Genomic DNA, 27,591 nt, shown 5'->3' on the forward strand with positions numbered 1-27,591 from the left:
GCTTTGGGTGGCGGGTCCTGTCTCCTTGGGTCCGCGTTTCCGCTTGCTCACCGCAATGTCCTTGGCGGCACTCTCGTGTGAGTGTTGCCTTTTGTTGGCAGGCATCTCCTCCACCTTGTTGGCAAATCCGCCTGTCGATGCCATCGCGGGCTTGCTTCCGAAGTGAAGTACGCTTGTACGCTTCGGCCCTTCCCTACGCGTGGAGTTAGAACCTGGTACCGGCAGGCGGGTATGGCTTGTTTTGGCTTCGTGTAGCACGCTCTCCGAGTCCGAGTCTACTACAACTACGGCACCCGTGCGGCTTAACTTTGCCTGAGATGCTATGGCAGTAACATTGCCGCTGGAATGACCTGCTCCCGTCATCCCAGGGGTTCGACCGCTGGCGACACGCAGAGAGGATTGCTCCTCCCCATGCCCGCCGATGGTAGCAGTCGTACTTTCCATCGACGTTTGGGCTGACATCCCAGCCCTGATTTGCTCCTTATCCCCGTCCATACTGGTTTGTTTTTCCGAGGAACCACCCACTTGCGTTTTATGCCTAACGCCAGGCACCTCCAACTATGGCTACTGATTCAAGGGAGTTGAACCAGTTGCCTTAGCTAGACACTGCATTGCCCCGGGCCGGACAAGCGACAATGTATTACCCTGCTCGGGGTAATGCAGTGACCATTGCCCAGCCGGCACCCTCGTGGAGGGTTCAGCTGGAGGATTTTTTACAACAACCTTGACGACGATATATGTCCTCGGTAGCATGGTTCGAGCTTTCTCGACTCGCGTGTAGCAGCTGGTTCGTTTTTAACGACTACAAGATTACCTGTGAAGTAGATATAAGGGTAAGCGTGTTTAGTGTCAAGGCGTTGTTTCCATTTAGCTCGCACGCTTGCAATATTGACGAGCGCTTGATTTCTGTTGTCGATGACAGATTCCTTCTCGTCTATTTCCAAATCGGTGTGTATAGCTGCAGTGAGATGGTTCTGGACTAAGTCAATAGGATTAAAGTTAAACATCATATCAATTGCTCTGAATCCTAATGTTTCGTTATTTTGAGAGTTGAAGATTGTGTAAAGTAAGATCCCAATCCTTTGGATGAGAATAGTTTGGTTTCATTACAGTATTCTTCAAATTGTTTTGAGGTAAACGCAGTTTCATGATCGGATATTACTATCTTCGGCAGACCGAAGTAGCTGGAAACTTAATTTAGAAAGTTAACAACTGTAAGGGTTTTTGTGCTTTCTAATATTTTCTCATTCGGTACCCTGCAATATGAAATGACTGCGAAGGGAAAAAGGCTGGAATAGTTGGCTAGGGCGGGCCGAATCAGAAAATGTTAGAAAGTGTATTTAATGACGAGTGTAATAATTTTTCGTCACAAATGTTGATATCAGAATTTTTGTATGTTGAAGGTGCGATCGTCACTAGTTTTTTACCTCGTTAAGAGGTGTTTTTATTTGATTATATAATGACTAAAGACAGAAAATAAGTCTCAATGACTCAGAAACTGACTTGGGCTTGGTCCATTAAGGGCTAGACCCAGTTGGGAATTATAAATAAGGCATCGCAGAATATTTGTAAAATTACTCTTGCATACTTTTCTACTAAAGAAGTTACGTTAGGGTAACAATTGTTCATAGTTAAACAACTATTTAAAATAATTTCAAAGCACAACAAGATAGAACGTTATAGTCGGGTGCCCCGACTATCAGATACCCGTTACTCAGGTAAAGGGAGTGCGAGGGAGATGGAGATAAAAACTTTGATCCGCCGTAACTTTTGAACGAATGGTCCGATTTCAAAAATATTGAAACACATTTCGATAGGTATTGATAAACACAGTAAAACTGCATTTATACTTTTCCGAAATATTTAAATTTTTAAAATCGTATATAAATGATTGTGGGCGTTAGAGGGGGCGTGGCACCTTCTTGAAACAAACTTGCGCTGCATAGGATCTCCTAGAATCTGCATGCAAAGCGCCAATCCTCTAGCTTTTATAGTTTCCGAGATCTCAGCGTTCATACGGACGGACAGACGGACAGACGGACATGGCTATATCGACTCGGCTAGTGATCAAGAATATATGTATATACTTTATGGGGTCGGAAATGCTTCCTTCTAGCTGTTACATACTTTTGCACGAATACAATATACCCTTTTACTCTACGAGTAACGGGTACAAAAACAAAATACACACATCCCGTAAGCGTAACTTTTAATTGTAATTTAACTATTTAATAGTACGCAAAGTAAAAACAAATTCACAAAAAAAGAAAAAGGTGATAACTCTTTTTTGAAAAAGAGCCAAAAATTGTATTTTCTGACCCCTATAACTCCGTTGAAACTCAAAACCGTTCAAATTAACTTTTTTTGTCGTTGTAAACCAAAAAAGTAAACAAGTTTGACGAAAATCGGACCTTCGAATAGGGGGTGGCCCACTTGGGAGATTTTGACTCTATAAAAATCGATTTTTGACCCAAACCAGTGCAATGCATCTTATAACTTTTTTAACTGTCAGAGCTGTCAGTTTTGAGTGCAAATGTGCGGTTTCTTGACAGCTGGCATATGATATATAGACATTGATTACATAATTGCGAATCAAATAGTCCTCATAAGTGGTATATAAGGAAGGTCCGCCAGTTATGCTCTAACAATACAAAATGCTAAAGTTATTGTCTGTATTGGGCTTGCTGCACTCCCTACTGGAACCACTAGACGGCACGAAACTGTCTTTTAACGCCTGCAATGAGCCTAACACTTCCACAGGTTCGTACGACTTATGGCATTTGTTGAGAAATATTTGTCTAAGCCCGTGGCCTTCAGCGCTCTTGCAAATAATCAGTGGTCTGCGACCACCATCTCTGGCCGTATTGGCGCTCCCCAACTCCATCCTTTTTGACGAAAGCTGTCACACCGATCGCCGCATTTCTGTGAATGATTTTCTACAGCGACTACATCGCACTTTCTATAAATCGGTGATATTTAACGACACGGATGACTTTTTGCAGCACATTGAAACCAAACTCCAAGGCGCCAACGAATGCGTCAGCCTGATTTTTGACGAGCCCATGAAGCTGTTGGACCACCTCTACGAGCGACGTATAGCCCACCGCCTCAGCTTGTTTATCTTTTATTGGGGAGCCCGCCGGCCACCCAGCTCCCGAATCGTTAGTTTTAGGGAGCCCTTACGAGCGGTGGTGATAACTCGTCCCCGCCAGGAAGCCTTCCGCATCTACTACAACCAGGCCAGGCCCTGCAGCGACAGTCAGCTGCAGCTGGTAAACTGGTATGACGGCGATAACCTTGGCCTGCAACGGATCCCCCTTCTCCCAACTGCAGCATCCGTATACGCCAACTTTGAGGGTCGTATTTTCCGAATACCAGTATTTCATGTAATACGGAATAATATAAGACAGGTATGCAGGGCGTAATAACTAATTATTGCTTGCAGTCTCCGCCGTGGTTTTGGGTCACCTATAACAATAATAGTCACGAAGAGAACGAATTCCAAGTAACGGGTGGTCGCGATCACCGCCTACTTAAGCTACTAGCTAAGCATATGAACTTTCGGTTTAAGTACATGGAAGCTCCCGGTCGAACCCAAGGATCAATAAGGTCCGACGATGCTAGGGAGTCGAATGACAGTTTTACCGGTGGCATTGGAATGTTGCAAAGTAGAGTGAGTAGTAGTAATTTTATAGTTAATATTTATATACACAGGTTTATTTTGCTCCTGCAGCAAGCAGACTTTTTCTTGGGTGACGTCGGCCTCAGCTGGGAGCGCCGAAAAGCCATTGAGTTCTCGTTTTTCACCCTGGCCGACTCAGGAGCTTTCGCCACACATGCCCCCAGACGCCTTAGCGAGGCGTTAGCAATTATGCGTCCTTTAAAGCCAGACATTTGGCCATATTTGATCCTTACGATAGTCTTCTCTGGCCCAATTTTCTACGGCATTATCGCTATGCCTTATATCTGGCGTCGACGTTGGGACAACCCAGACGTGGAGCATTTCACAAAAAATCATTTCTATACTTCATACATATTGGAAATTACCCCGCGCGTATTAAAGAATAAGCCAATGAGAATCCCATCTGCACAGCAGATGCACAAGCAACTATTTGAAAGGTGCATCTGGTTCTCTTTACGCTTGTTCTTAAAACAATGTGAGTATCACATCAATTTTATTATCATTTTAGCTAGGAACACAAGTCGTTATAGTTTAGTTATGTAGTAGAGACCTGCACGATACGATGCCGATGCCGGTTCGACGAGTAAAATAATCAACTGGAGGGCTTCCTAAAAAAAATTTGAAATCTTAAAAATAAAAAATGGCTCTAACTTATACATAAACCAATTGTGACAAACTAATCAAAAACACATTTTTTTGTGGCGCAATGCAAAAATATTTTTATTAAATCTTTATTTATTTTAACTAACTATTTTAACACTAGTTTACAGCCAAAATGCTCCACAGCAATTGATTGCAAATTCTGTCAGTGTTGGGGCTCTAGATCACGAAAATACCACTAATTTTCTTTTTAATGGCACAGTTTTTTTTTAAATATTTTTTAAAGTTCAAAACGTTAAATTTCTGACTTTCGAATTTTTTCCTATATCCCGGCTCATATTCACCCAATTGCGCCAGTGTTCATTTCATTTTAAAGTCAATAGATCAGAGCTTAACTTTGCCATGCAGATCATTATGATTGGATAAGTAATGGCAGCCCAGCAGCTCGACAAAGATGAAAAATTTGTTTTTTGGTCGACTGTAAGTCGGCTGTATACATCGTAAGAACTCGAAATAAATCCGTTGAAAAATCATAATGCGTACAAACTTAAAGTTTACATCCTAACAAATAAAACAAGCCGGATATGGCCCAAATCTATGGAAAATTGGATTTGTGGTGGATTTTTAAAGTTCGGATTTTTCAACTTTTTTTGGTTGACAGAGTCGATATTTAAGATTTATCATAGGCAGCGGCCTGTAAACAAAAATAATTAAAAATAAAAAAACGGTCAGTAGCAAATTTCACCCAGACCGTATTGACATAAAAATCTAAAAAAAATCACATTTATTACTGTAATAATTAGGTGCCGCGTAAGAGGTACTTTGTAGAACAAACAAGATAGAACGTTATAGTCGGGCGCCCCGACTATCAGATACCCGTTACTCAGGTAAAGGGAGTGCGACGGAGATGGAGATAGAAAACTTTGATCACTCACAACTTTTAAATGAATGGTCCGATTTGAAAAATGTCTTCTACATTTCGATAGGTATTGATAAACACAGTAAAACTGCATTTATACTTTTCGGAAATATTTAAATTTTTAAAATCGTATATTGTGGGCGTTAGAGAAGGGTACTGGCAGGGCTATATAATAAATGAATGTGATATAAGTAAAAATAGTGAATTTTTATACCTTCTATTAGTTACAATGTTATCAATGCAATTTTAATTTGCGCACAAATGTACACCTGTTTGTAAATTGGACATTTGTACACACACGAAAAGATTGTCATCCAAATATGCATAAGTACATTTGGTCAAAAGTTCGAGTCTTAAGACTAATAATTAACTTGGAAACATTTTGGCTTTGTTTACAGAATTTGTAGTAATTTTTTATCTTCTTCCACGGTGAAAATAAAATAGGGCTCTTACTTCTGCTACAAAATGAAAAATATTTTTTGAAAAATAAATCCTAAGCATTTGATCCGCAGGACTTGTGCACTGTGCAGCATTTTTAGTGCTTTTTAAATTTACCTCGATGGATGCTATATTTTTAGATTCGTTACGAATTTCCAAGTTAAACTGCGTTTTCCAAAGAGTTCCCCGACGCAAGGATTCTTAGCAAAAGGACCTCAAAGTTCGAAAAATGCTGAAATTTACCAACTTTGCGGAGCTCTCAGAGAAAAATGGATGCATGGTTTGAATCGATGTTAAAGTTTTTTAAAAGATACACCCTTTATCTTTCAAACCCCATACTTAAAATAATTTTGGAATTTTTTTTAAGGCAGAAACAAATTCTAGAAAACATAGTCAAAAAACATAAAAGTATACAGCTGCGGTCAAAAAAGTAGTAGTGTTGCCGCCCTGTGTATTTAAAAGTTTGTTGTTGTAATTGATCTTTTGCTGGTAATATTGTATAGATTAAAATTTTACTATTAGACTAATTGCATAAAAAAATGTTACAATTTCAAACTTTTTAAAAGACAAGGCGGCAACACTACTACTATTTTGACCGAAGCTGTATGTTTTTTGGAATTTATTTCTGCCTTAAAAAAATCCTAAAATTATTTTAAGGATGGGGATTGAATGATAAAAAAACTTTAACATCGAATCAAACCATGCATCCATTTGCCTCTGAGAGCTCCGCAAAATTGGTCAACTTCAGCATTTTTCGAACTTTGAGGTCCTTTTGCTAAGAATCCTTGCGTCGGGGAACTCTTTGGAAAACGCAATTTAACTTGGGAATTCGTAACGAATCCAAAAATATAGCATCCATCGAGGTAAATTTTTGATGCTGCATAGTGTTATTGATCGAAAATCATATTAATCGGAGCAGCAGTTTAAGTTTTTAAAATTCAAAACAAAGGGCATAGCAGACTTACCTAGGGAAAACGGCCCCCAGCGATTTTTAAAAATTTTGAATCAGCGATGGTAGATAATTAGAAGGAGAATATGGAAACCAATTTTCAAAGCTATTGGACATTTGGCTGAGGAGTAATCGTCTGCAATCCAAAAATGTATTTAAGCTTATATCTGACCAACGGAAACGCTTAACTGAAAATTAGTGATGAGAAATCAAAGCGATAAGAAACAGGTCCTCGCTAAAGAAGCTTGGAATTTTTAAGACTTTTTAAAAGTGCAGAAAACCACGATTAAAATTTTCAAAAAAATTTTTGACCACTTTCAAGTTTTGGCAACACCACCAATTTTTTACAGCTCCTGTGTCTTTTAACCATTGAATTAATAAAAAAAAATCATAATTTTATAGGTGGTGCAACAGTGTCAAAGAAAGGAAAAACTAGATTTCAAGTAGTTTTATGGGACTTTTTCTACAACGCGGCCACCCCAGTTTTTTTTTTTAAGTTTTTGAAGTGCACAGTACCAACTTGATTGCAAAGCCCATTGCTTCCAATATTTATTCTCACACCTATTTTGGCACTATCATCACTTTTTTGCCGTATTTTGGCGTTAGAACGAAAACAAGAAATCAATTTTATCTTTCGAGCAGAAAGCACGATTTGCATAATTCAAAAGCAGAAATATCTGTCTTTTCATGGCCGATTACGAGATAAAAAAATAATGCTCTTACTTCTGCTACAAAATGAAAAATATTTTTTGAAAAATAAAACCTAAGCATTTGATCCACAGGACTGACTATTGATTTAAAATCATATTGATCGGAACAGCAGTATAAGTTTTTAAAATTGAAAACAAATTTTAACTTAAATTGCCCTTTTCCCCTCCCCCTTCCACACTGCACTACCCCTACCCCTCGTCAGTTTTCTTGGCTGCTGCTCTCTCGGCCGTCGCTCTCTTGCCATCCGCTCTCTGGGTTTCGCTCTCTCGGCAGGCACCCACAAAATGCAACGCAATAACTTAGAAAATCTAAAAAAATTCGTTAAAAATACTTTAAAAAAAATTATAAACTTGAACAATTGAACTTAAGCATTTGGGCCATAGAATAACCATTGACCGAAAAATCATCTCGATCGGATCAGCGGTTTAGATTTTTTAAATCGAAAAGCTTGTTTTAAATGTAGCCCCCAAATTATGGGGGATATCGAAATTTCTTTTAGATTTCTAATTAGGCCCTTTCAAAAAATTCTGCAAAATCAAAATTTCGAAATTCCAACCATTTTACACATCTAATGATTTTTTGCTCTAAATATGGATAATGGAGCTGTTTGGGGCCACTGGGGGGACATGTCAGACCTTAGTGGGCGCCTACGCCCCCAATGGAATACTGTGAAAAAATTTGGCTGCTCTAGCTCTTACGGTTTTGGGCTGTGGTCGTATCCCCTTAAAAATCGTTCTTTCATTTTATAATTTTTAGAGATGAGCTGAGATATAAGAAAAAATTCGAAAAAAGTCCGAAATTTAACATTTTGAACTTTAAAAAACATTTAAAAAAACAGTGCTATTGAAAAAAAAAATTGTGGTGTTTTCGTGATCTAGGGCTCCAGCAATAACAGAATTTGCCATCAATTGCTGTGAAGCAGTCCAAGAATGTTGTGTTATGATACGATTTAATACTTTCGCAATTTATTCGAAATATAAACCCTTATATTTTGAATAAAAAGTTTATTTCACAGAATTATTGTGAAACTCAAGGTACAAATAATATTAAATTAAATTTCCAAAAAATTGCATAAGTAAAATGTTGCATTTTTAGTTTTAGAAAGTTATATGTGTTATCGATCGTGTTAAATTTACATTTAAGTTAAACTTATACACTCTCGTGTAACATGATGCGATGGATCAATGCGTAAGGCGTCTATCTCTGATGCGAGAGGACCCCGGTTCGAAAACCGGTTATGGCAGAGTAAGTAAAAAGTTTTTAAGAAGCATATTTAACATGTCTAAGAACAATATTGTATTTAATTAGTTATAAGACTACTAATTAACAAAAAAAAAATAATAAGTTGTGTTGTTAGCAGGACTCGAACCTGATACCCCTCGAGAACAAAATAGTACCAGAACCTAGCACTCGACCCCTGAGCCGTGCCCATATTATTTCCTATCGAGGCAGAATGCTTTTGTAAGTTCACATTAATATTTGTAAATGTAATAACAACAAAAAACTCCGTTTTCATAACTTAAGTAAATATTTAAGCGCTCACTTGAAAAAAAAAAAACAAGAAAGGAAGTTAGCTTCGGCAGGCCGAAGTTTGTATACTTTTGCAGTTAAAATACATGCATTCCTTCTTTGAGAGCTTCAAACGCTTTATCTCGATGGGTCCTGTTCAGGTATATCAGATGAATATTTGCCATTTTTTTTGTTTTTTTTTTGTTTTTTTTTTTTTTTATATGATGGACGTTGATGCACTACGAGCAGTACAAACAAGTGGCCCAACGATACCAAGCATGTGCTTGTTACGCGCGGGACCCTTTATCAATTAGGCCAAAAATGCGAGTTCGCGAGGAAAATATATGAAACAAATACTACAAATACTACAACTAATTGAAGCAAATGAGATAAAATTTTAGTTTTTAATACGGGGATAGATGTTGAAGTGCAAATTAAATGATAAAGATTGTTATAATTTTTACATAGAACACGAAAGGGCTCATGCAGAGTAAAATTTGATGTACATAGAGGCAAATTAATAATTAATTAAAATTATTTATTTTACACTCTGTTTGCTTAAAGTTAAAAAACTAAAGCTACAGAAAATGGGCAGCTATAGCTACTAAGGCTTTAGGCCTGCTTAAAGTTAATAAATTCATTTTTGTGTTCGATTCTTAATTACTAAGTGTCTAGTTCAGTTACATTTCAGGTTATGAAGATATCTTAATTATAAGAGCTAGATATGTTAGATTTCTTAAGGAAGTCTAGAAGTTGAAGGAGGTTAGTGGTCGTGGGATTGGAAAGGAGTGGGATTAAGTTTTTATTTGGGATGCTGGCTCTGTAGTTGTCGAATGCAGTGCATTCGTTTAGAATATGCTCTATTGTCATTGAATTTTGGTTACAGAATTTACAGGGGTTGCTTGTTGGTTTGGAAAATCTATATTCATGGGTGAGTCTGGTGTGACCCAGACGTAGTCTAATTATGCGGATTTGGTCTTTTCTAGATAGTTTGGTTATCTCTTTTGCTGTTGTGTAGTCTTTTAAATTTGTATGGCTATTGTTAATTAATTGGTACCAGGTGGAAGAGTACGCTTGTACGCTTCGGCCCTTCCCTACGCGTGGAGTTAGAACCTGGTACCGGCAGGCGGGTATGGCTTGTTTTGGCTTCGTGTAGCACGCTCTCCGAGTCCGAGTCTACTACAACTACGGCACCCGTGCGGCTTAACTTTGCCTGAGATGCTATGGCAGTAACATTGCCGCTGGAATGACCTGCTCCCGTCATCCCAGGGGTTCGACCGCTGGCGACACGCAGAGAGGATTGCTCCTCCCCATGCCCGCCGATGGTAGCAGTCGTACTTTCCATCGACGTTTGGGCTGACATCCCAGCCCTGATTTGCTCCTTATCCCCGTCCATACTGGTTTGTTTTTCCGAGGAACCACCCACTTGCGTTTTATGCCTAACGCCAGGCACCTCCAACTATGGCTACTGATTCAAGGGAGTTGAACCAGTTGCCTTAGCTAGACACTGCATTGCCCCGGGCCGGACAAGCGACAATGTATTACCCTGCTCGGGGTAATGCAGTGACCATTGCCCAGCCGGCACCCTCGTGGAGGGTTCAGCTGGAGGATTTTTTACAACAACCTTGACGACGATATATGTCCTCGGTAGCATGGTTCGAGCTTTCTCGACTCGCGTGTAGCAGCTGGTTCGTTTTTAACGACTACAAGATTACCTGTGAAGTAGATATAAGGGTAAGCGTGTTTAGTGTCTGCGACCACCATCTCTGGCCGTATTGGCGCTCCCCAACTCCATCCTTTTTGACGAAAGCTGTCACACCGATCGCCGCATTTCTGTGAATGATTTTCTACAGCGACTACATCGCACTTTCTATAAATCGGTGATATTTAACGACACGGATGACTTTTTGCAGCACATTGAAACCAAACTCCAAGGCGCCAACGAATGCGTCAGCCTGATTTTTGACGAGCCCATGAAGCTGTTGGACCACCTCTACGAGCGACGTATAGCCCACCGCCTCAGCTTGTTTATCTTTTATTGGGGAGCCCGCCGGCCACCCAGCTCCCGAATCGTTAGTTTTAGGGAGCCCTTACGAGCGGTGGTGATAACTCGTCCCCGCCAGGAAGCCTTCCGCATCTACTACAACCAGGCCAGGCCCTGCAGCGACAGTCAGCTGCAGCTGGTAAACTGGTATGACGGCGATAACCTTGGCCTGCAACGGATCCCCCTTCTCCCAACTGCAGCATCCGTATACGCCAACTTTGAGGGTCGTATTTTCCGAATACCAGTATTTCATGTAATACGGAATAATATAAGACAGGTATGCAGGGCGTAATAACTAATTATTGCTTGCAGTCTCCGCCGTGGTTTTGGGTCACCTATAACAATAATAGTCACGAAGAGAACGAATTCCAAGTAACGGGTGGTCGCGATCACCGCCTACTTAAGCTACTAGCTAAGCATATGAACTTTCGGTTTAAGTACATGGAAGCTCCCGGTCGAACCCAAGGATCAATAAGGTCCGACGATGCTAGGGAGTCGAATGACAGTTTTACCGGTGGCATTGGAATGTTGCAAAGTAGAGTGAGTAGTAGTAATTTTATAGTTAATATTTATATACACAGGTTTATTTTGCTCCTGCAGCAAGCAGACTTTTTCTTGGGTGACGTCGGCCTCAGCTGGGAGCGCCGAAAAGCCATTGAGTTCTCGTTTTTCACCCTGGCCGACTCAGGAGCTTTCGCCACACATGCCCCCAGACGCCTTAGCGAGGCGTTAGCAATTATGCGTCCTTTAAAGCCAGACATTTGGCCATATTTGATCCTTACGATAGTCTTCTCTGGCCCAATTTTCTACGGCATTATCGCTATGCCTTATATCTGGCGTCGACGTTGGGACAACCCAGACGTGGAGCATTTCACAAAAAATCATTTCTATACTTCATACATATTGGAAATTACCCCGCGCGTATTAAAGAATAAGCCAATGAGAATCCCATCTGCACAGCAGATGCACAAGCAACTATTTGAAAGGTGCATCTGGTTCTCTTTACGCTTGTTCTTAAAACAATGTGAGTATCACATCAATTTTATTATCATTTTAGCTAGGAACACAAGTCGTTATAGTTTAGTTATGTAGTAGAGACCTGCACGATACGATGCCGATGCCGGTTCGACGAGTAAAATAATCAACTGGAGGGCTTCCTAAAAAAAATTTGAAATCTTAAAAATAAAAAATGGCTCTAACTTATACATAAACCAATTGTGACAAACTAATCAAAAACACATTTTTTTGTGGCGCAATGCAAAAATATTTTTATTAAATCTTTATTTATTTTAACTAACTATTTTAACACTAGTTTACAGCCAAAATGCTCCACAGCAATTGATTGCAAATTCTGTCAGTGTTGGGGCTCTAGATCACGAAAATACCACTAATTTTCTTTTTAATGGCACAGTTTTTTTTTAAATATTTTTTAAAGTTCAAAACGTTAAATTTCTGACTTTCGAATTTTTTCCTATATCCCGGCTCATATTCACCCAATTGCGCCAGTGTTCATTTCATTTTAAAGTCAATAGATCAGAGCTTAACTTTGCCATGCAGATCATTATGATTGGATAAGTAATGGCAGCCCAGCAGCTCGACAAAGATGAAAAATTTGTTTTTTGGTCGACTGTAAGTCGGCTGTATACATCGTAAGAACTCGAAATAAATCCGTTGAAAAATCATAATGCGTACAAACTTAAAGTTTACATCCTAACAAATAAAACAAGCCGGATATGGCCCAAATCTATGGAAAATTGGATTTGTGGTGGATTTTTAAAGTTCGGATTTTTCAACTTTTTTTGGTTGACAGAGTCGATATTTAAGATTTATCATAGGCAGCGGCCTGTAAACAAAAATAATTAAAAATAAAAAAACGGTCAGTAGCAAATTTCACCCAGACCGTATTGACATAAAAATCTAAAAAAAATCACATTTATTACTGTAATAATTAGGTGCCGCGTAAGAGGTACTTTGTAGAACAAACAAGATAGAACGTTATAGTCGGGCGCCCCGACTATCAGATACCCGTTACTCAGGTAAAGGGAGTGCGACGGAGATGGAGATAGAAAACTTTGATCACTCACAACTTTTAAATGAATGGTCCGATTTGAAAAATGTCTTCTACATTTCGATAGGTATTGATAAACACAGTAAAACTGCATTTATACTTTTCGGAAATATTTAAATTTTTAAAATCGTATATTGTGGGCGTTAGAGAAGGGTACTGGCAGGGCTATATAATAAATGAATGTGATATAAGTAAAAATAGTGAATTTTTATACCTTCTATTAGTTACAATGTTATCAATGCAATTTTAATTTGCGCACAAATGTACACCTGTTTGTAAATTGGACATTTGTACACACACGAAAAGATTGTCATCCAAATATGCATAAGTACATTTGGTCAAAAGTTCGAGTCTTAAGACTAATAATTAACTTGGAAACATTTTGGCTTTGTTTACAGAATTTGTAGTAATTTTTTATCTTCTTCCACGGTGAAAATAAAATAGGGCTCTTACTTCTGCTACAAAATGAAAAATATTTTTTGAAAAATAAATCCTAAGCATTTGATCCGCAGGACTTGTGCACTGTGCAGCATTTTTAGTGCTTTTTAAATTTACCTCGATGGATGCTATATTTTTAGATTCGTTACGAATTTCCAAGTTAAACTGCGTTTTCCAAAGAGTTCCCCGACGCAAGGATTCTTAGCAAAAGGACCTCAAAGTTCGAAAAATGCTGAAATTTACCAACTTTGCGGAGCTCTCAGAGAAAAATGGATGCATGGTTTGAATCGATGTTAAAGTTTTTTAAAAGATACACCCTTTATCTTTCAAACCCCATACTTAAAATAATTTTGGAATTTTTTTTAAGGCAGAAACAAATTCTAGAAAACATAGTCAAAAAACATAAAAGTATACAGCTGCGGTCAAAAAAGTAGTAGTGTTGCCGCCCTGTGTATTTAAAAGTTTGTTGTTGTAATTGATCTTTTGCTGGTAATATTGTATAGATTAAAATTTTACTATTAGACTAATTGCATAAAAAAATGTTACAATTTCAAACTTTTTAAAAGACAAGGCGGCAACACTACTACTATTTTGACCGAAGCTGTATGTTTTTTGGAATTTATTTCTGCCTTAAAAAAATCCTAAAATTATTTTAAGGATGGGGATTGAATGATAAAAAAACTTTAACATCGAATCAAACCATGCATCCATTTGCCTCTGAGAGCTCCGCAAAATTGGTCAACTTCAGCATTTTTCGAACTTTGAGGTCCTTTTGCTAAGAATCCTTGCGTCGGGGAACTCTTTGGAAAACGCAATTTAACTTGGGAATTCGTAACGAATCCAAAAATATAGCATCCATCGAGGTAAATTTTTGATGCTGCATAGTGTTATTGATCGAAAATCATATTAATCGGAGCAGCAGTTTAAGTTTTTAAAATTCAAAACAAAGGGCATAGCAGACTTACCTAGGGAAAACGGCCCCCAGCGATTTTTAAAAATTTTGAATCAGCGATGGTAGATAATTAGAAGGAGAATATGGAAACCAATTTTCAAAGCTATTGGACATTTGGCTGAGGAGTAATCGTCTGCAATCCAAAAATGTATTTAAGCTTATATCTGACCAACGGAAACGCTTAACTGAAAATTAGTGATGAGAAATCAAAGCGATAAGAAACAGGTCCTCGCTAAAGAAGCTTGGAATTTTTAAGACTTTTTAAAAGTGCAGAAAACCACGATTAAAATTTTCAAAAAAATTTTTGACCACTTTCAAGTTTTGGCAACACCACCAATTTTTTACAGCTCCTGTGTCTTTTAACCATTGAATTAATAAAAAAAAATCATAATTTTATAGGTGGTGCAACAGTGTCAAAGAAAGGAAAAACTAGATTTCAAGTAGTTTTATGGGACTTTTTCTACAACGCGGCCACCCCAGTTTTTTTTTTTAAGTTTTTGAAGTGCACAGTACCAACTTGATTGCAAAGCCCATTGCTTCCAATATTTATTCTCACACCTATTTTGGCACTATCATCACTTTTTTGCCGTATTTTGGCGTTAGAACGAAAACAAGAAATCAATTTTATCTTTCGAGCAGAAAGCACGATTTGCATAATTCAAAAGCAGAAATATCTGTCTTTTCATGGCCGATTACGAGATAAAAAAATAATGCTCTTACTTCTGCTACAAAATGAAAAATATTTTTTGAAAAATAAAACCTAAGCATTTGATCCACAGGACTGACTATTGATTTAAAATCATATTGATCGGAACAGCAGTATAAGTTTTTAAAATTGAAAACAAATTTTAACTTAAATTGCCCTTTTCCCCTCCCCCTTCCACACTGCACTACCCCTACCCCTCGTCAGTTTTCTTGGCTGCTGCTCTCTCGGCCGTCGCTCTCTTGCCATCCGCTCTCTGGGTTTCGCTCTCTCGGCAGGCACCCACAAAATGCAACGCAATAACTTAGAAAATCTAAAAAAATTCGTTAAAAATACTTTAAAAAAAATTATAAACTTGAACAATTGAACTTAAGCATTTGGGCCATAGAATAACCATTGACCGAAAAATCATCTCGATCGGATCAGCGGTTTAGATTTTTTAAATCGAAAAGCTTGTTTTAAATGTAGCCCCCAAATTATGGGGGATATCGAAATTTCTTTTAGATTTCTAATTAGGCCCTTTCAAAAAATTCTGCAAAATCAAAATTTCGAAATTCCAACCATTTTACACATCTAATGATTTTTTGCTCTAAATATGGATAATGGAGCTGTTTGGGGCCACTGGGGGGACATGTCAGACCTTAGTGGGCGCCTACGCCCCCAATGGAATACTGTGAAAAAATTTGGCTGCTCTAGCTCTTACGGTTTTGGGCTGTGGTCGTATCCCCTTAAAAATCGTTCTTTCATTTTATAATTTTTAGAGATGAGCTGAGATATAAGAAAAAATTCGAAAAAAGTCCGAAATTTAACATTTTGAACTTTAAAAAACATTTAAAAAAACAGTGCTATTGAAAAAAAAAATTGTGGTGTTTTCGTGATCTAGGGCTCCAGCAATAACAGAATTTGCCATCAATTGCTGTGAAGCAGTCCAAGAATGTTGTGTTATGATACGATTTAATACTTTCGCAATTTATTCGAAATATAAACCCTTATATTTTGAATAAAAAGTTTATTTCACAGAATTATTGTGAAACTCAAGGTACAAATAATATTAAATTAAATTTCCAAAAAATTGCATAAGTAAAATGTTGCATTTTTAGTTTTAGAAAGTTATATGTGTTATCGATCGTGTTAAATTTACATTTAAGTTAAACTTATACACTCTCGTGTAACATGATGCGATGGATCAATGCGTAAGGCGTCTATCTCTGATGCGAGAGGACCCCGGTTCGAAAACCGGTTATGGCAGAGTAAGTAAAAAGTTTTTAAGAAGCATATTTAACATGTCTAAGAACAATATTGTATTTAATTAGTTATAAGACTACTAATTAACAAAAAAAAAATAATAAGTTGTGTTGTTAGCAGGACTCGAACCTGATACCCCTCGAGAACAAAATAGTACCAGAACCTAGCACTCGACCCCTGAGCCGTGCCCATATTATTTCCTATCGAGGCAGAATGCTTTTGTAAGTTCACATTAATATTTGTAAATGTAATAACAACAAAAAACTCCGTTTTCATAACTTAAGTAAATATTTAAGCGCTCACTTGAAAAAAAAAAAACAAGAAAGGAAGTTAGCTTCGGCAGGCCGAAGTTTGTATACTTTTGCAGTTAAAATACATGCATTCCTTCTTTGAGAGCTTCAAACGCTTTATCTCGATGGGTCCTGTTCAGGTATATCAGATGAATATTTGCCATTTTTTTTGTTTTTTTTTTGTTTTTTTTTTTTTTATATGATGGACGTTGATGCACTACGAGCAGTACAAACAAGTGGCCCAACGATACCAAGCATGTGCTTGTTACGCGCGGGACCCTTTATCAATTAGGCCAAAAATGCGAGTTCGCGAGGAAAATATATGAAACAAATACTACAAATACTACAACTAATTGAAGCAAATGAGATAAAATTTTAGTTTTTAATACGGGGATAGATGTTGAAGTGCAAATTAAATGATAAAGATTGTTATAATTTTTACATAGAACACGAAAGGGCTCATGCAGAGTAAAATTTGATGTACATAGAGGCAAATTAATAATTAATTAAAATTATTTATTTTACACTCTGTTTGCTTAAAGTTAAAAAACTAAAGCTACAGAAAATGGGCAGCTATAGCTACTAAGGCTTTAGGCCTGCTTAAAGTTAATAAATTCATTTTTGTGTTCGATTCTTAATTACTAAGTGTCTAGTTCAGTTACATTTCAGGTTATGAAGATATCTTAATTATAAGAGCTAGATATGTTAGATTTCTTAAGGAAGTCTAGAAGTTGAAGGAGGTTAGTGGTCGTGGGATTGGAAAGGAGTGGGATTAAGTTTTTATTTGGGATGCTGGCTCTGTAGTTGTCGAATGCAGTGCATTCGTTTAGAATATGCTCTATTGTCATTGAATTTTGGTTACAGAATTTACAGGGGTTGCTTGTTGGTTTGGAAAATCTATATTCATGGGTGAGTCTGGTGTGACCCAGACGTAGTCTAATTATGCGGATTTGGTCTTTTCTAGATAGTTTGGTTATCTCTTTTGCTGTTGTGTAGTCTTTTAAATTTGTATGGCTATTGTTAATTAATTGGTACCAGGTGGAAGAGTGTTGAATAAGATTAAGGGAGGTATTGTAGAAATGTTTTTTTAAAAATCTGTTTATATCGGACTGGTTTAAATTATGCGAGGTTATCAGAGGTGCGATAGTTGCGTTTTTTGCGGATTCATCAGCAAATTCGTTGCCACTAATTCCAACGTGGCTCGGAACCCACATGATTTTGAATTTTGGGTATGCGTTATTTATTATACCACGAATTTTCGATGGATAATAAGCGGAATTTTCGATGTGTTAAATCGAGTGGATTGCGGATAGAGAGTTCGAGCAGATGCAAATTTTTCCTTTAATCAAACGACCTATCTCAACTGCTTCGAGTATGGCGATAATTTCTGCGGTGTAAATTGAGGTGTAGTTTGGTAGAATGGCTCTTTTTAGAATATTGTTCTCTGTGGTTATGGCGTATGCAGTAGTGTCTTGGTTTTGTGATCCGTCCGTGTAAATAAGTGTGTAATTTGTCAGTTTTGCTTTTATGTCCAAGAATTCTTTCCTTAATATTGACATGCTCGTTGTTCCTTTATTGTATTTACTCAGATGTAAATCTATTGCGTCAGGTTTTAAATGCCAAGGCGGTTTCGATTTCGGTAAGATTTTTATTGGGCTAACGGGGATGTTAAGGTTAACACAGGACATGATGCTTTTGTGTAGTGCTGAGTTTCTGTATTTTCGCGTATTCTTTTTAGTGATTTTGTCTATTATTGATTTTAAAGGAGTATCTGTCGATTTCATTATAGTGTTAGAGAGTTTTGCTTGAAGGTGATGAGTTCTAATGTCTTAGGGTGCTATGTTAGATTCTAGATACATGTTTATAACGGGTGTTGAGCAGAAGGCTCCTAGTGCTGAACGGAGTGCATTGTTAAGAAGGGTTTGGATTGGTTTTATTTGAGATTTCGGTGCAATACCATATAATGGTAAGCCGTAGTCTATTTTTGACAGGCAAATGCTTTTGACAATTTCAACTAAGGTCAGTGGTTGAGTGTTATATTTATCAGGGACCGTAAATAATCATTATTTGAGATTTTTATTTTAAAAAGACTACTGTGATATTTTGTTTTAAACGTCAAAAATAACGTTCTTTTTACTCTTGTCCACAAAGTATATGCATTTCAACAAATCTGGAAAGCAAATTAACTGTTATTTGTTCATGTCTATAAAGTGCATAAAAACCAGTTAAATTGTTGATTAAAATATGTAAAAACCTCAGTAGGCCTTTTAAAATAAAAATCTCAAATAATGATTATTTTCGGTCCCTGATATTTATCGTTTGAGAGGCATTTAATTATATTGACGAAATTAGTTAGGGATTTTGCTAACTTGTTTATATCGGGTTTCCATTTGTATTTTGAGTCGAAGGATAAGCCTAACATCGTTAGTTCCGGTACTGTGCATATCGAGTTTGTTTGTGAAAAAAGATGAGAGTGACAGTTGTGCTTTCTGCAAATGTGCATATGTTTGCATTTGGAGAGCGATAGCGACGCTCCAGACAAATTACTCCAGTTGTTGATGTCCTCAAAAAGATCGTTTAGGTCTATAGATTGGTTTTTCTATTTTTTAAGGTCAACTATAATGTTGTAGTCATCTGCAAATGCTGTGAAGTTAAGTTTTTTGTGTTTGCTTATTATGTCTGATAGGCTGTTAAATGCGATGAGGAAAAGAATAACAGATAGAGGGGATCCTTGCGGGATCCCGTTGTGGAGTTGTTGTATTAGAGAATGGCTGTGGTTGACTTTAACTCTGATTTTTCGACTTGTCATAAACTGGGTTACGTATTTGAGTAATCTTGGCCCACAGCCCCATTTTATCAATTGACTTTTAATCGTGTGTAAACCTACTTTTTCGAACGCTTTTTCAAAGTCAAGAGATATGATTGAGGCGTGTCTTTTTTCTGAAAGGGCCTTGTTGATCAGAGCATCTACATATAATAGACAGTCTGTCACAGATTTTCCCTTTTTGAACCCAATTTGACGACTGTTCAGAAGTTTGTTGGAAGTAACAAACCACCAGAGTCGTTTGGAGATGATTTTGTCAAGCGTTTTTGAGATGCAAGGGGTAAGGGAGATAGGTCTGTATGATCCAATAGTTGTTTTATCTTTGCCAGGTTTATGAATTGGGACTATTGTACTAATTTAAAAGGCCTGAGGGATAAATGATTTTAGGATTGAGTTGAAGAAGTTTATTATTCTAAGTTTAACTGTTTTGGCAGATTTCTGAATCATTGTATAATTGATTTTGTCATTCCCAGGCGTATAGGTAATACGCCTGGGAATGACTGTTTAAAGCTACAGAAAATTCAAGATAGTCAATGTCTCGTTCCATGAAGTCTGCTGTTTCTTTTGGTGGTTCATCGTTGTTTTGTCTGTATGTGTTGTGCTTTGCTTCTAGAAATGCTTGAGAGAAGTTTTGATCTTCGGATTGAGATGACCAATGTTTGGCAAAAGCTGAAGCAATATCTTCTGGTTTTGATACCATTGTGTTAGTAGTGTTGACCTGGATACAATGTATGTGTGTTGATTTGTGAATCCCACAAAATTGTAAAATAGATAAAGCTATTACCGTGGATGTAGTCTCCTGGGATTCTACCCCTGCGGTTGCTTTTGGGGAATCCCCAGAGAGTATTTCATCCATTGAAATCTCCTGTGATCAGTGTAGGTGTTGTTAGGTGGGGGATTGTGGTTTCTAAATCTGTCTTAGTAAATCTTTGGTATGGAGTGTTCGCTAGGTTTCGCTATTAGTTTTTTGTTGCGTTTGAGCTAGTGATATTTTTAATCATAGATCTAGTTAACATAGTGGCCGATTTATCCTTATTAATAAAATGTCTTTTAGTTTTGTTGCTTATGTTTCTTGGCAGGATGTTTATTTTGTTTGCTTTACCGTTGATAGTAGGTTCTTCTCCAGGGTCTGTCGACATTGCTTTGTCTTCCTTGTCGTCGTAAGTAATTATGTTTCTGCCTGTGTTTGTTGTTGGTGATGTGTTGTAAGAGGTTGAAGCTGAAGTGGATGGTGTGTTCTGGCTAAGCTGTTGAGGTCGGGAATATCTTTGATTAGAGGCGTTGGCAACCGATGCGTATAAGGATCCGTCGTGATGATGTCTGGTTTTGAGGATGTTCCAGGCCGTTTTGTAGTCAACTTTTTGAAGGGTTTTGATGGCTTGTACTTCTTTGTGCGTGAGAAATACTGGACACTTTCTATCTCTGGGATGGTGGTCGGAGTTAGGTAGGTTTTTTTCAGTGCAATTTATGCAGCTTGCGGCACGCTCACATTTTTCACCTTTAGCCAGGTCGATGTGGTTGCTTTGGCTACACCTATAGCAGTTCTCTGAAACTTTGCAGGAATTTTGTAGATGTCCCAATCGTAGGCAGTTATTGCATCGCATTGGGGAAGGAATATAAGGGCGAATTTCGACTCTCTCGTATCCAATATATACGTATTCGGGCAAATCTAGTCTGGCGAATGTTAGAATGATAAGTCCAGTCTCGGTTGGGTCGCTGCCATATACTGTCTTCATAATTTTTTTGACTTCGGAGACTTTTTGGGACTTTAAATTGTCTAGGATTTCTTCTTCTTTTATACCTCGAAGATCGTTTGAATATATTACTCCCTTTGATCCCTTTCATCGTACGATGTTCGGATACTGCTACTGGTATGTTGTTAGGGATGTTGGTAAGTTTAATTAATTTCTCGGCTTGTTGTTGATCTTTTGTTTGAACGAGGAGATTTCCATCGCGTGTTTTCTTGCAGCTCACTACTTCACCTCCACATGTAAGATCGATGATTTTTTTAATAGTGAATGGTGAAACACCTGCTAGGGTTGGTGGGACTTCGGATTGGGTTTCTTCATCATTAATTCTGGTTACGACCAAGAATTTACTGGTAGGTGAAGGCTTTCCCCTCCAGATGTCTGGAGGATCCCGCATTGCTAGCAGCGCTTTTGAGTTGCTTTGGTGGGCGAATGCACGAGACAACGGTAGAATCAATTGATAAGGGGATCTAATTATAGCTGCGTTCGAATGTTTGTTTGTCACTTAAGCTTGACACGCTGTTAAGTTCGATTTGGGAGAAAACACGACCGATCGCTTTGACTGCCAAACGTAAACTGAACGAAAACATTAAAAGTTAAACGGTTTACCAGTTCTACGGAATCAATATCACCTTTTATAAGATTTTGCATAAAAATAGTACCAAGAATTATTCTACGGGTTTTAAGTGTAGGTAAATTAAGCAATAGTTCTCTACTCTGGTAGGAAGGTAGCCTTACGTTTTGATCCCAGTTCAAACTACGAAGGGCAAAAAGAAGACATTTTTTTTGCACCGACTCAATACGGTCGATGTGCACTTGATATTGTGGACTCCAAACTGAAGAACAATATTCCAAAATAGGACGGACAGGGAGGTATATAATAATCTGGTTGTATAAGGGTCATCAAATTCCTTTGACCAACGCTTTATAAACCCAAAAGCACTCATAGCTTTATTTACAGTGGCCGAGTGGTGTATTTTGAAGAGAATAACTAATAAACGTAGGACTACCCCTATAAAAAGTCATAACGTTGCATTTAAGGCAGTTCAGATTTAAAAGATTGTACTCGCACCATCCCTGAAAACAATCAATATCTGACTGTAAGTTGAAACCGGACCCTACATCTTTATATGATAAACAAAGCTTAACATCGTCAGCGTACATTAGTACACGAGAATGAGCTACGATAGAGGGAAGATCGTTAATAAACAAAGTAAACAGCAAAGGGCCTAAATGACTACCTTGAGAAACTCCAGATGTCACGTTGATCATTTTAGAAACAGCGCTCTTAAATATAACCCTCTGAGTCCTACCATTCAAGTAACTTGAAATTCTAGTTAATAGATTACATGGAAACCCAAGCTGATCTAATTTGAATAAAAGGAGAGAGTGGTTAACAGAGTCAAAGGCCTTACTAAAATTTTTATATATAACGTCAGTCTGCATGTTATTCTTATATCCATTTATAACAATAGATGACAATTCAAGAAGGTTGGTGGTGGTCGATCTTCGCTTAACAAAACCATGCTGACACGGTGATATTAGCGAGGAACATAAATGCTGCAAATGAGAAGTAATAATACATTCAAATGCTTTAGGAATTGCCGACAATTTAGAAATGCCTCTATAATTCTGGGCATCCGCCTTCGCACCCTTTTTGTGGAGTGGAATAATAAAAGAGTCCTTCAAGATAGTTGGAAAAACTGATGATGAAATAGACAAATGAAAAAGTTTAAGAATCGGTTTACAAATGGTTGAAGCACAAAACTTAAGCACACTCCCAGGGAGTCCATCAGGACCGGGAGAATACGTTGGCGTTGTTGTTGCTAAATCCTTTAAAAGAGAACTTTCGGTAATTACAAGGGTAAAAATACAATTGGCCCTATTTAAGGGGTTAGGGTAGATAGGGTTTGACCAAGCAGCCGAACTATAAGTAGTTTGGAAAAACTCGGCAAATAAATCCGCAATTTCAGAATCCGACGATGCCTCTTTTGTGTTTAAACGTACCCATGAAGGCAATGCCGAAGACTTACGCTTGGCATTAACGAAGTTATAAAACTGCTTCGGATCATTTGAAAACTCGAATTTACATCGATTTAAATACATGGAATAGCAATGACTGTTGAGAACATTAAAATCTGAACGAGCCACAACATATTTCGCAAAATCAGATGGCTTACCCGTATTTTTATACTTTTTATAAGTGTTGGACTTAAGATTTTTAAGTCTTTGAAGCGCATTGTTAAACCAAGGAGGCCTGTTTAGCTTCGGAGGAAGACTGTCAGGAACGCATTCGTCAAAAAAAGTTTTTAAAACGCTATAGACAAGTTCAATTGCACTGTCAATATCCATGCAATTGTACAAATCAGTCCAATTATATTGCGAAATCATGTAGTTTAGTTTATTATAGTCACATTTACGAAAGCATCTCCTGTTAGTTTGAGGAACTAAAGGAGAAAGGGTATCAGTACAGGGAGGCCAGTTGTCAATTCCAAAGTTGGATGATATCGGTCTTCAGGTACAACAAGTGCGTCAATTCTAGCTACAGTGACTTCATGCGGATCTAAAACAAATACTAGATCTAATTGTCTATTTAATGAATTTCGTATAAAGCTTACTTGCTGTAACGATAATTCTAAAAGGCCATCCACAAAATCATGGGCGGATAAAGGAGTAGCGACAAGTGAGTCAGTGTGAAGAGACCAAGAGATATTAGGGAGATTAAAGTCACCCAAAACAATCAAAAGGTCTCTGTTGGAAAGAAAGGATAGAACAGATTTTTTAGCAGACAGATGGTGCTCATAAATTATTAAATCAGAGCCAGGAGGAATATAAGACCAGGTTACAAAAATAGATAAGGATTGAATGGAAACTTTGACACTAACAAATTCTATATCGTTAGGGATATGAATGTTAAGTCTCTCCGATGTTAACCTAGAGGTAACGGCAATCAGTACACCACCCCCCCTACGCGAGAAGCGATCGGTCCTGTAGGTGTTAAAGTTTATTGACAAAACTTCAGAGTCAGATATCTCTGGTTTCAGCCAAGTTTCCGTAAAAGCCAAAATATCTTCAGTAAATGCAGAGGAGTCAGCATAAAGCTTTGGTAGCTTCATATTTAGTCCTCTAACATTTTGATAAGCCAAAAATAAACCTGTTAGTTTTTTGGCACAGCGGAAGGCCTATTATTAGGCACAGTGGAAAGCCGATTATTAGGCACAGTGGGAGGCCTGTTATTTGTTCTCGGTTTATTGGGAACAAATTCTTTTATTACCAAATCATCATTAAGCCAAAAGCTTTCAGAAAGTAGTACATTAAACACATCAGGCGGAGCAAATATTTTAAAAGAAGATATCCTACGGGCGTACGAAAATCGAAATTGTTCAACTTCAATGTCCTCGGATGGGAATTTTTCACGTATGAATTCCATAACACCCTCAGATTTGGTATCCGGGGTAAATCTAGAAACAAACAATTGCTTCCTATGTGGAACAACTGAAAGTTTCTTACGCCCCCCAGCAGCAGTCTGAACCTCACTCGGCTGGGACCCAGAAGCGGTTCCTACTGTATCTACGGTCAGCACCGACTTCTGTGCCTCAGGTTGGCATCCAGAAACAGGGTCACCTCCGGAATTGGCTGTTACCATAGGCACAGGTGGCTCGCTTACCCCTGTGCCGAACGAAACTGCTGCAGCTACCGAGTTCAATTATTCGGTTAATAATAATTTCTTATTATTAAATTGGTCACAAACTGAGTTGAACCCGTTATTGAGCTGTTTGAAAACTTGAGAAAGGTTCAATAGTCCGTCTCGAGTCTGCCTCATAAAGCTGCTCATTTCGACTGTCATTTCCTTGCAGGACTCACATGCCCACATGAGACCGGTACGCATTTCAATGAAGTCTTTAACTCTGCCAGTAAATCCTGCACATTTGACGTGCATGACCGAATCGCAGAGCCAACACATAACAAAAGAATCTTTGGTTGACATCGGAAGAGAACAACTTTTCTTTGTATAGATAAGGGCCATTTTATAGGAAAAAAAGGTTATTTAAAGAAATAGAAAATAAAATGTGGAAAATATACCTCGAGTAAATTTGGCACTGGGATCAAACCGCAAAAAACACAAAAGTATAAGAGCGCGAGATCGAGAATTAAGTCGAGAGCAAGAGAGCGCGAGAGAAAAAGTTTTTAATCGACTGAGCGTGGCTTGTGGGGCACCAACAACTAAACGAACGAACAGTTACAATGTAAAGCGAGTGAGAGAGAGACTATGAGAAAAGCACCCAAGGGTCTACAAGAAATTTGGCAGGTTCCGAGAGAGCGAAATTACAGTTATAATAGAGCGGAAAAGAGAGAGAGAAAAAGAGAGAGAATACAAGAGCAAATTTAGAGAGTTCAAAATAACACCAACAAAGTTAAGATATTAAACAAATCTAATGGAAATTGTTAAAATAACTAAAACCACATACCCGTTAAACAGGGAGATCTATTTAAAACACTAACGCGATTGTTAGGCAAACTTTGTTAGTAAGCTAAACACAAAACACTTGCGAAAAAATCACAAAAATAAATCAAAAACTCAGAGCACAGGTAAACACAACCGTTCACAATCGACGCTAAATCGATTTTAAATGTCATAAATCAAAATGCCTACTTCATAACGAAAAACGCATAATGATCATATATTCCTTCGAGAGCCATAAGATATAGTGGTCCGATCCAGCTCGTTCCGACATATGTACTACCTGGAGTAGAAATAAGACTTTTGGGAAAGTTTCATCGCGATAGCTTTTAAACTTTTAAACTAGTTCGCATAGAAACAGACAGACGGACATGACTAGATGCTATTGCGGCTATTGCTGCTGATCAAGAATATATATACTTTATGTGGTCGGAAACGTCTCCATCACTGCGTTGAAAACATCTGACTGAAATTATAATATCCCCTGCAAGGTTATAACAAATTTGTAAATTAAAAGCAAAAGATTCTGGGTCAAAAAAAGAGTCGAATCTAATACAAAAATCTCTGAAGTTACTATAAAAATAATTAAAAAACAAGAGAAAACGCTATAGTCGGGTGGGTGTCCCGACTATATGATACCCGTCACTAAGCCAGCAGTGCGAGGGAGATGGCGAAATAAAAATTTGAGTGCGCATAACTTTTTAATGAATGGTCCGATTTAAAAAAATGTCTTTTACATTTCGATAGGTATTTTTAAACACTATACAATTGCATTTATAAATTTTTTAAATCTTAAAAGATGTGGCCGCCAGACTCATTTTAAAATCGTGTATGGCGATTGTGTGCGTTAACGGGGGCCTGGCACGTCGGTGAAACAAACATACGCTTCGTAGGAAGCCCAAGAATATGTGTGGGAAATCCCAACTTTCTAGATTATGTAGTTTCCGAGATCTTAGCGTTCATACAGACAGACAGACAGACTGGCAGACAAACAGACGGCTAGGGATCCTGATCTAGAAAATATATACTTTATGTGGTCGGAAACGCTTCCTTCTACCTGTCACATACTTTTGCAGGAGTACAATATACCCTTATACTCTACGGGTAACGGGTATAATTATTAACTTTGCGTCATATACGATTTTACTATTTCCATATTAGGATCTATTTCGCTGGTAAAATTAATTGAAACAATGGTTAAATAGTGTCATTTAACATTTTTTTACCAGTGTATAAGAGCTATAGGATATATACGTCCAATCGGAACGCTCTTTTACCCTGATCAAGGTATGCATTAAAAAATACGATTTAAAAAGTTTTATGTCAATAGCTCATATACTGCGCGGAATATCCTGAAAAACATAAATTTTTGACCGATTTCGCCCTATCGACTTTCGGGTCGACTTTCAAACTTGATTTGAGTACACATGTTTTAGGACGACTGTGAAAGTTTTAAATCCCTTTTAAACTCAGCTCGCAAACGGTATTGAAACAGACATACTCTCATATTGATCCTGATCAATAATGTATAAGTTAACTAAAGTCAACCGGACAGAGTCGATGACCGGCTGTCCGAATAACATGCACCGGCCAAATCGCTGACACAGCATTTGACCGGATGTTCATGCATAGCCGGCAAACACAGCACTTTTGCGTGGCCGCTATGAGTTAGCTTCTGTTAGCTTTAAGTTGAGAATTTGTATTCAGTACTGTTTCGTATCTTAAATAAAGAGCACGCTGCTCGTTGACTTTACTCCGGCTTCGCCGTCAAACTTATTTACATTCGTCCACTGAGCTTAAGGCCAGGGGCATAGGGGGACAGTTATCCCCTCACCATAATCTTCAGTTGATTCATCGGTGGCCATAGTTGCCCAGCAGCGGACCCCCAACTACTCGGAAGAGAGTTACGCAGCGGCTGCCCCCATCCAGTGTATCACCGATTAAAGTTGCCAGCAGCCAACCCCCAACTACTCGGAAGAGAGTTACACAGCAGCTGCCCCCATCCAGTG

The 27,591-nt window shown here is 38.0% G+C and overlaps 2 protein-coding genes across 2 annotated transcripts in view; both read left to right on the forward strand.

Annotated features, from left to right (window-relative positions):
* The first annotated feature begins 2,654 nt into the window (after positions 1-2,654).
* LOC108055560 (ionotropic receptor 40a-like) lies at positions 2,655-9,416 on the forward strand. Its single transcript, XM_044393426.1, has 5 exons — positions 2,655-2,760; positions 2,818-3,386; positions 3,446-3,673; positions 3,734-4,157; positions 9,373-9,416. The coding sequence occupies exons 1-5, from the start codon at positions 2,655-2,657 to the stop codon at positions 9,414-9,416; spliced, it is 1,371 nt and encodes a 456-aa protein (XP_044249361.1).
* Positions 9,417-10,344: 928 nt separating this feature from the next.
* Positions 10,345-27,591, forward strand: part of LOC108060039 (Ionotropic receptor 40a) — a 233,764-nt gene continuing 216,517 nt past the window's right edge. Inside the window, exons 1-4 of the mRNA XM_044393427.2 lie at positions 10,345-10,404; positions 10,557-11,105; positions 11,165-11,392; positions 11,453-11,876. Coding sequence (XP_044249362.1) covers positions 10,345-10,404; positions 10,557-11,105; positions 11,165-11,392; positions 11,453-11,876 — 1,261 coding nt within the window. The remainder of the gene's footprint in view (positions 10,405-10,556; positions 11,106-11,164; positions 11,393-11,452; positions 11,877-27,591) is intronic.

This window comes from Drosophila takahashii, chromosome 2L (genome assembly GCF_030179915.1).
Source record: "Drosophila takahashii strain IR98-3 E-12201 chromosome 2L, DtakHiC1v2, whole genome shotgun sequence".
Classification (NCBI taxonomy): Eukaryota; Metazoa; Arthropoda; class Insecta; order Diptera; family Drosophilidae; genus Drosophila; species Drosophila takahashii.